At 41.9% G+C, this 10,268-nt stretch overlaps 1 protein-coding gene across 1 annotated transcript in view; it reads right to left on the bottom strand.

Annotated features, from left to right (window-relative positions):
• Positions 1-4,487, bottom strand: part of si:dkey-261l7.2 (uncharacterized protein LOC569751 homolog) — an 8,997-nt gene extending 4,510 nt beyond the window's left edge. Inside the window, exons 1-5 of the mRNA XM_050058702.1 lie at positions 4,222-4,487; positions 3,789-3,930; positions 3,504-3,593; positions 3,202-3,290; positions 306-466 (exon numbers count right to left, since the gene is read on the bottom strand). Of these exons, the coding sequence (XP_049914659.1) occupies positions 306-466; positions 3,202-3,290; positions 3,504-3,593; positions 3,789-3,913 (465 nt within the window). The 5' untranslated portion in view covers positions 3,914-3,930; positions 4,222-4,487. The remainder of the gene's footprint in view (positions 1-305; positions 467-3,201; positions 3,291-3,503; positions 3,594-3,788; positions 3,931-4,221) is intronic.
• Positions 4,488-10,268: the final 5,781 nt, after the last annotated feature.

Raw genomic sequence — 10,268 nt, 5'->3', positions numbered from 1 at the left:
CAATATTCATGCTGTCTAATCAGCATCTTGATATGCCACACCTGTGAGGTGGGATGGATTATCTCGGCAAAGGAGAAGTGCTCACTAACACAGATTTAGACAGATTTGTGAACAATATTTGAGGGAAATGGTCTTTTGTGTGTATAGAAAATGTTTTAGATCTTTGAGTTCATCTTATGAAAAATGGGAGCAAAAACAAAAGTGTTGCGTTTATATTTTTGTTCAGTGTATATCACTTCCTGCATGAGACCCAAAGAGGAAGGAAAAACGGGAAGAGGAAGTGAAGGATTTTAAGAGCTGCTGACCTCAGAGCTGGAATACATTCTGTCCACCCACTGTGGAGGGGCTCGCATCTCAGGGTCCCAGCCCACCACCACCCCGACCATGTGACCCTTCCTCTCCATCACCACCTCTCCAACCCGCAGAAACACGTACGGAGGGCGAGGGCTGCGCACCGTCTTCGAGGCTACAGGAATGACGAATAACAAGAGAATCCTGTGAGGCAGTTTTTAACCTGTGGAACATTCACTGCAGTCAAATTAAACCCAGAGTTTATTCGACGTCTAACTTTTCATCTGAACACAGGAGCACAAAATAACACTTATGAAACACTCACTAATTTGCTTGCTATAGCTGGTCTTTACAGGTTTAAGATGAACAGGCTCCAGATGACTAAAGGAACACTTCACCCCTCAAATGATCATTTGTTACTATCATTACTGACCCTGTGTTGCATTGAATTCCAGATGAAAACTTTGGTTTTCTTACATGTATGAGATAAACAAAGAATCCAAAAACATTCTTAAATTTAAGTCATAGGGATCCACCTTTAAAAAAACAGCAAAACTGTATTAAAACATCTCTTTACAGACTCTCACACAACTCATGCAGTATAATCCAAGTCTAATTCATCCAGTCATATGCTCAGTACTTCCCAAACAGACAGACAGGGAACTGAAAAAAAGTCAAACTTATCTAAGCTCTCTTCAAAGCCAATTTTTTCAGTTTTTCGGAGAAATTTTTTTATTTTTCGGTGTAATTTTGTTTCTGTTTTTCTGAGTATTTTTTTAAGAGTTAAGAGAGCAATAGAACAACAGACGCTTTCATTCCTTTCTTGAGAGCTCGATATAATGGAAGTAAACATGACCCGCTTGTTTAGTTTAATCCAGTTTTACTTTGTTTTGGGTTTGAGACACTGGGAGATACTCTTGTCCTTAAGTCCTATAGATGGTGTTATCATTAGTTTGTTGACTTCACGCAGGCACCGGTCACTTGCAGGTGCCAGGTGGGAGCTTCTCGCGAGATTTTGAAGTATCTCGACTCCTGTTCAGGAAAAAACTTACCACAAGAAAAAAAAAGAAAAAAAATTTACTCAGAAAAACAGTGAAAAAATTACACCAAAAAACAGAAAAATAAATAAATTACTCCAAAAAACAGAAAATATTACTCAGAAAAACAGACAAAATTACACCAACAAACAGAAAAATAAATAAATTACTCAGAAAAACAGAAAAAAATACTTAAAAACAATAAAAATAACAGGGGCTTTTTTTATTTGTCAAGTGAATGCAATATGTTTCCGTAAGTAACAGTCTACTGTTGGGAGTGTATAACTTCCTTTACTAAGACTTAAACAGCTTCTACAGCAGCTATTAGTCCAACTGCTCATTATGTTTAACACGGTAACGTTTCACAAGTTAAGGTGCTTGCGTGAAGTCGACAAACTAATAAGTAAGTTCAGTTTTAATTTTATACTTGTTTTTAAGATCTATTCACACTGTGTGTGCTTTCAGAATCTGTGTTGTGCGATTGTTTCTAATCAGTGTACTGTCTTGTATGTGGAGCCACGTCGAAGAAGATTTTCTGTTACGACAGACAATAAAGTTTTCTGAATCTGAATGTGAATCTGAATAACACCATCTATATGACTTAAAGACAAGAGTATCTCCCAGTGTCTCAAACCCAAAACAAAGTAAAACTGGATTAAACTAAACAAGCGGGTCATGTTTGCTTCCATTATATCGAGCTCTCAAGAAAGGAATGAAAGCGCCTGTTGTTCTATTGCTCTCTTAACTCAGAAAAAGATACTCCGAAAAACAGAAAAAAAAAATTTACCCCGAAAAACAAACAAAAAAAAATTACCACGAAAAACAGATAAATAAAAAATTATTCCAAAAAACAGAAAAAAAATTACTCAATAAAACAGATTTTTTTTTAATTTGTCAAGTGAATGCAATACACTTCCGTAAGACTCCATTGACAAAAACAGCACCTTTACCTGGCTGCACACTGGAGCTGCATGTCTACCTCGATCAGTTAGTTTGTGTGAGTTATTGTGTGACTCTGGTGAGTCCAAACTAACTCCTTAAAACAGAAAAGACACACAGTAACACAAACTAACTAACTGATCCGAGGCTGTTAAACGAAGGCGGGGACACAGTCATTTTACCCATGGAAGATTTGGGGTATGACACCTGCGCAATGGAAATGGAGCTGCAATGTTGGAGGTTTATAGAAAATGGTGCTGGATATAAAGGAATAATGTCTGAATGAGCTCTTTTCAGCCTCCTTAGGTGCACTCAGCCTGATCGGACTTTTTGGGTGTACTTGAAGGGAAAGCAAACAATAGAACATCTGCATGTAGAGAGCATTAATTAAGAGTCTTAACACTTTTTGATTATTGCTCAAGTGTAATTTGCACCTGTATCTTTTTTTTTGTATTACATATATTCTTACCCAAGGTCAATGGTGGACACCTCAGTGAAACAAATCAATCATCCCCATGTTCTATGATAGTGCGCCAGCTATTGAGCTGAATTTTCAGAAGTACCTCATTGCACTTGATAAAGTCCAGACTATCCCTTTAAATATTAAGTTTCTAGCGCAAAAGAATGTGTTTGTGAAGCACTGATCATATGACGGGATAAATGAGACTTGGATTATCCTGCATGAGTTGTGGGAGAGTTTGCAAACAGATGTTTAGGTATAATTCTTCTGTTCTTCAGAAGGTCTTCTTCCGTTTTTGGATTCTTCGTTCACCGTGGAGGCCAGGAAAAAAAACAAGTTTTCTTCACAACAATAATGTAACACAGGGTGAGTAACTGATACACAAAAGGTCATCTGGGGATGAAGTGTTCCTTTAACCTCAGATTCATCCTGAAACCTTCCAAATATATAGCAGATATTTAAACAGTCACAAACCTCCAAAGAATTCCTCGTCATTGTCGAACAGCATGTGTTCTACTCCCAGCGACTCTTGTGACACTTTCTGCTCCAAGCCGACCAGAGACCTTTGGAAAACAAAAATGTGTTCAGTCTGGACACACAGCTGAGGAGCCTGTGTGTGTTTGCATACTGCTGCAAGAAATCAAACATTAGAAATGACTTAAAGGTGCATCATGGGATGTGAGAGTAAGATGCAAATGAACACAATGTCCTTTGGAAAATCAAAGTCTGAGTCTCAGTCACACTCTTTTTTGAATTGCAAAACGTCTCACACTCACATGACTTTGGATATCTGCTGGTCTACCCAGTCCATCCATGCTGTGCCGTTGAAGAAAGATGTTCTCCAGTTCCTCCAGACTCTGAACAACCTGAAACACCAGTTTTAATTATAGACAAAAGCACTAGAAAATCCCCCTCAGCTTCATTACAGTATTTCTAGGAATAAGGAAGACACCATTTATTAAGGTTAAAACATTTTCCCAGCTCCTTATATCCCTAACACAATCTGGATACACTGCGCTGACGCACATGGGAAAGCTAAGCCCCTTTACGCACGGACCTACCGTGTGCTGGCGTGGTAGCGCTGAGCCGGCGTGGATCCGCTCCAGCGGGAGATGAAGTACTGCGCGGGCACGGCGGAGAGCAGCAGCACGAGCTGCAGCACCGCGGTGGCCGAGAGCTGAGGCATGACTGCGCAGCTGTCACCTGGAGACGGCAGCGCACGTCAGGTGGATGTGGCAAGTGTTTAATCTAAGTCTATACAAGCCCACAGTCAATAAAAGAAATCACACTGAGGAGCCTTTAAGTTTTGGCACGGAGCAACTTCACTTTCTGAATTAGGTGTTTTATTTGCGCGCGTGTTTACATGGTTTCAACCTGACATAGGAAGTAAAACTCTGATAAACAAACATATGGCGCTGCAGAAACTTCGATCAAATGCAAGTGAAACTACGTGATCATTAAAGCGTGTTACTTGTAATTAATAATGAGCCTTACCTCGTATTAAAATCCCCAAACTCCTCCAACTATCTGCCAAACATCGCGTCTGAGGGCGTTTGCGCCTGGACACCAGAGCAGACTGACACGGTTTCACTTCTGTTTTATTTACATAAACCACACTGTCGCCCCCATGCCGGTACCACCTGTGTATTTACATTTTCCGTCAATATTGCCTAAAAGATAGTCCACCCAATCACCGCGGCCCACGGAGGAACCGGCGGACCTTTAGCGGATCGCCACGTCAGGAAGAGCCGAAGCCGTGAGCTCCAGGCGGGGAGGTGGGTCGTTACGCAGTGACGCTCTGGCAACGCAAGGTGGTGGAGTCGTTGTGTGTGAAACAACATGTCAGGAGTTCAAAGAGCTGTCTTTGGAGTGTTATTTTTAACAGGCAGCAGGAAAGATATTACAACTGTATTCTTTTTAACTTCAGAGAGAAGAAACAAATCAGTCAGAAAAAACACTTTTATTTTTAAAAACACAGACTGCAACTTGAAACCTTAATGTGGTGAACAATATGAATTTGTAAAATAAAACTGGGAACAAGAGAGGGTTTTAAAGGAACAGTGTGTAGGATTTAGAGGGATTCATCCAGCAGTGAAGATTACAGATTGCATCCAGCTGAAACTTCTCCCAGTTAGAATTCCTTCAGTGTTAAATATTCAGGTTTTTACCAGGAGCCAAATTATCCACAGAGGTGTCCTCCTGTTCAAAACAAACAAACCTGGTGATTAAAACTACTAAAATCACTGAATAAAGCAGTTTTTCATTACATATCTGTGTTTTACCAATGTTGTTTTGCATGTCAGAGACAAGCCCTAAGCCTAGCACCTTCTGCATACGCTCACCTTTATTATCTGATAACTTAAAATCCAGACATTCAAGAGGTTTTTACCAGTAGCCGAATTATCCAAAAAGGTCTCTTCTTCACTAAAACAAACAGGCCTGGTAAATAAAACGTGTAAAAATACCGAATAAAGAAGTTTCATGTTATAAATCAGTGTTTCTCCAATGCAGCTTGGCAAGTTGGAGAAAGGACGCTAGCCTAGCACCTGCTAATGCATGTTTCTTTTTTATCGTCTGATCCAGACATTCAGGTTTTTACCAAAAGCCGAACTGGTTGCGAAGGTCTCTTCTTCGCCAGAACAAAAAGACCAGGTGATTTTAAACGGTAAAAACACTGACCACAGCAGCTTCAAGTCATCATTCAGTGTTTCTCCGATGTTGTTTGCCGTGTCAGAGATGAGCCAGTCGCCTAGCACCTGCTAATGCGTGCTCATTTTTTTTCTCTGATGACTTAAGATCCAGATGTTGAGGAGGTTTAAACGGTGAGCCAAATTATCCGCGGAGGTCTTAAAACCAGTAAAGACACTGACTGAAGCAGTTTCACGTTACAAATCAGTGTTTTTCCAATGTTGTTCGGCATGTCCAGAGATGAGCCGTTAGCTGGGCACCTGCTAACGTGTGCTCACATTTTTCCCTGAGATGTTCAGGAGGTTTTTTACCAAAAGCCGAATTACCTGCAGAGTTCTCCATTTCGCCATAACAGACTGACCAGGTGATTTAAAGTGGTAAAACACTGAATGAAGCAGTTTCAAGTTGTGAATTAGTGCTTTTCCAATGTTGCTTGGCACGTCAGAAATGAGCCGTTAGCTTAGCACAAATAGACCTGGTGATTAAAACCAGTAAAAACACAGAATAAAGCAGTTTTACATTTAAAAAAATCAAATGTTTTTCCTGCGCTCTCGTCGCAGACGCAAAAATGCGAATGACCCTAACTAGAGCCTGTGTTTAGTTTGTCCATTCTGGGCTACTGTAGAAACATGGCTGTGCAACATGGTGATCTCAATAGATGAGGACCTGCTCCCTATGTAGATATAAACAGCTCATTCTAAGGTGACAAAAACACAAAGATTATTATTTCCAGGTGATTATAAACTAAAGAAAACCTATGTATTATATTCTATTACTGCCAACATTTCCCCCTAAATCCTCGACACTGGACCTTTAAATGACACAGTCAACGACAGGAAGGAAAAGTGGATATGGAAACACAACTGTTTATTTACTTAAAATATTGGTATGAACTAACAGGACAGCAATACTCCCCTACACATACATTCTAGCTTTATGCTTCTTTTTTGCATTAATTCCTTTATATATAAAAAGTATCCAAACTAACAAAGACATCCTCTTCCATCAGTTCACGTGAAACAGACGACCCCTGTCCCCTTCCCCTCCCATCCCGTCCCCTTAAAACTTAAAAATGCTTCCTGGTGGCTCACATGCAGCCACATCATACACACACACTCGCACACACACCGTGACCTTTAACCTCCGACCAAACGCTTTGAGGCTCAGCCAGAGGACACAAACAGCACAAAACTCTGCCACACATTAGCACAAGCCTGTGGTAAATGTGTGTGTACATGAGCTCCAAAATGCAGTGCGGGGTGAAGTAAGAGGGCTGATCTGAGCTGCTGAGTCAGAACGTGTTGTTAAAGATAAACTGAAGTCAGAACCTAATCCTTGTTTATAAACCAGTGACTTTCTTTTAAGGCCCCTTTGAAATGATTACAGGTTGCACTAACGTGGTTAAGGTAACCTGACCCACAACTCTAAATCAGCTCTTTTACTCCGACAGATGTGATAAATACAGGTAGTGTGGGTGATGTGATGAAGAAGGGCGTGAGCAGAATAGTTTGATGTCGACCTGACTGCACTCCCACTCTGACTGTACTCCAACGGGAAACCAGAGGGCAAACACCCCCGGCCGTCCCCTTATTATCTGGGTATACAGTAGCTAAAAGCAGGTTGGAGCAGGTGAGCCACCGATCATTCACGAAATGTGTACATCCGCGTAAAATGCGGCAGACATTTTGGATTCTCAAGTAATGTGTTTTTGTAAACATCGTGTTTGAGCTCACAAGGTTCGAGAAGCCTGGGTCTGAAATAATGTTTCCTAACTCGACTCATGATAATCTGTGCATATATGTAAATATGATTATTTGTGATTGAGATAGAAAACAATCCAAAACCTTTATGTGCCCACAAAGGAATGATATTTGCCCACAAATACATAGCTCTGTGGGCAAAGATCATTAGCGTCCGATTTTTAAAGGGTGACTTCTGCATTTTTAAACCTAGACTCCATTTTCTCATGGTACAAATGGCAACAACATTTTCTGAAACTGGTCCAGTATTGAGTGAGAGGCTGCAGGTGGCAGCAGCGAAAAAGGCTGCAATGTAACAACTTACGTCCACTTTAAGTGCTTTCTTTTTGCCACTGACAGGCTCAAATAATTATTCTGAGTGTCTGACAACGTTATGGAAAGTATCCCTACAGAGACGGACCCTTTTTGCTGAAGAGTAAAGCCCATTTTACACAGAGATCGCACGACACCGCCTTAGCATTTTGACACAGAACCAAACCACGGCGAAGCTTTCAATTTACTGGTCCAACTACGTCCCAACCCTCACCTATGGTCATGAGCTCTGGGTAGTGACCGAAAGAACGAGAAAGAACGAGATCGCGGATACAAGCGGCCGAAATGAGTTTCCTCCATGGGGTGTCTGGGCTCAGCCTTAGAGATAGGGTGAGGAGCTCGGACATCCCGAGGAAGTTTGGAGTAGAGCTGCTGCTCTTTTGCGTTGAAAGGGGTCAGTTGAGATGGTTCGGGCATCTGATCACGATCCTCCTGGGCGCCTCCTGTTAGAGGTGTTCCAGGCATGTCCAACTGGTAGGAGGCCCCGGGGCAGACCCAGAACACACTGGAAGGATTACATATCTCATTAGGCCTGAGAAAGCCTTGAGGTCCCCCAGGAGGAGCTGGAAAGCGTTGCTGGGGAGAGGGACGTCTGGAGTACTTTGCTTGGCCTGCTGCCCCGGGTAAGTGGATGAAAATGGATGGATGGATGGAAACAACACGACGCTCCAGTGTGTGATTTTAGACAGCATGCTGTCATCGCAGAAGCAGAAGAGGTGTGACGGGTGTGACATGTGACACAACAGCATCAGCCTCAAATGTGACATATACGCGTCGGCAGCGCTTCATAAACAGTAATAATGGCATTAAGATGGCAATAACAATCACTCACTGCATCTGTTACATGCCTGCTGATCTCGTCTTCTGCTCTGAGGGTAAGGAGCTCCTGGACCTCAATGCTTCTTTGGCTGCTGTTCTTTTTCTTTGAGTTAGCTGCTAACTGCTAACTTCTTTGTAAATCTCCCGGCCGTGGGTCGCACACATAACAGGCCGTCAAAACATCACGCTTGTCTCGTCCTGCCGGCTGTCCCTTGTACACAGATGTCTATTTCACGCTGTTAGTCCCTCTGCTGCCAGCTTAAAGGTGAGACAACTCGGTGCCCTCAATTCCTGTGATCGTACTTTTTATACAGAACGACGAGGCCGACTCACAGTGTGACATTCCTACCTTGAACAGACAGTGTAAAAGGGACTTACGATCCTTTTGTTTAACCGGACAGCAATGAAATCGCTATCGCCAAACCCACCAGACTCAACAGTAAAAAAAACAGTAGTTTTATCAGTGTTAAAGTCACTTAATTCAAAGTCGACAGAAAGAAAACAAAACCCACACAAGCCGTCTTGGTTTGTCTCTCCACTGTTCCAACCATCACCAACTCTGATTTGGTTAAATTAACCCTTAACTAACCCAGTTACATGTGAAAATATGCTGGATCTATACACGCTAAAATTACTGTTTATTTAAATGGAGTCTGGTAGGTTTGGCGTTGGCGATTTCAGGGCTGGTTGTGGTTGAACAAAAAGGATGTCACTCGTTAACAAAAAGGTCTATCTCTGTAGGGATCCTTTCCATAATGTTGTCGGACACTTCTGTTAACAATCAGAGCCTATCAGTGGCAAAAGCCAGCACTTTCAGTGGACGTAAACTGACAGTGTGAACATGCCCCGAGTATTTACAGTGCAGCCCATTTTGCAGCCCTCTCGCTCAATACTGGACCAATTTTAAAACCTGTTGTTCCCATTAGTCACTCAGACACAAAAATGTGTGTAAATGGGGTCCAGGTTGAAAAATACCAAAGTCACCCTTTAACACAAACCCCCAAAATTGTTATTCCCATTCCAGCAGTCATATGCGGAGGAAGGTGTCAGTGTTTTAGGCTGTCTCAATCTGTAATAAAACTCTTCATATACACAATATAAACAAATCTTTTGTGACTGAGTGAAAAAAACAGTTGTTAATTGTATCCTCAAATAAGTGTGACAGAGTATAAAACACTGATCTAACTCCACAGATCTAGTCACGGAAACATCGTCCTGTATGGCGGGGGGGACACAGACAGAAAACAGTTGACACGTTAAATGTGACAGAGCTCGACGCACTCGACTGTGGAGACAGGAAATAAAACACATTCAAAAGCCATGTTCTAAAAACTTCAGTGCCCAAAGACAGAATTTGGCATTGACAAATGCATAACAAAAACATGATAACAGATGAGATATATGTTCATTAATATGTGACGACAAAGACCTACAAGACGAACCAGGTGTGTACAGATGCTACCGTCCAGTTCTCCCCGGTCGAACCTGCAACACAAGTGGCTGATTTTGGCATCAGTTGCGCCCAACGCCGGGGTAAAAACACACGTATCAAAACTGGAGGCTTCATCTTTATAAACTCAGTCCATTAGCTGTGTGTACAGAGAGAGAGCAACGTGTTTGTCTTCAGTCGGTCTTTTCTCTCTTTCACTACAAGAGCCTGTCAGGTCCGGTCCAGTCTCCGAAATCCAGTTCTCTGAACCGAAGACACTACACAAAGTCTCCTTGAGCAGAACCAGGAAGTCCAAAATAAAAAAGAAATAAAGAAAAGGCCCCAAAAGCAGAAAGGGAGGATTCAATATGCCAGAGTAGCGAAGGCACACAATCAGAAAGATGAATATAAGACTTGTCAGTCTCTCTCTGCTTTCCGTCCGATCAGGTTTGATCTGGCTCGATCCTGTTTTGAGAAAGTGCTAGAACATGCGAGACAGAAATCGTGTGTGTGTGTGTGTGTGTGTGTGTGTG

This window comes from Epinephelus moara, chromosome 12 (assembly GCF_006386435.1).
Source record: "Epinephelus moara isolate mb chromosome 12, YSFRI_EMoa_1.0, whole genome shotgun sequence".
In the NCBI taxonomy this organism is placed as follows: domain Eukaryota; kingdom Metazoa; phylum Chordata; class Actinopteri; order Perciformes; family Serranidae; genus Epinephelus; species Epinephelus moara.
This window is presented reverse-complemented; position numbering and strand designations above follow the sequence as displayed.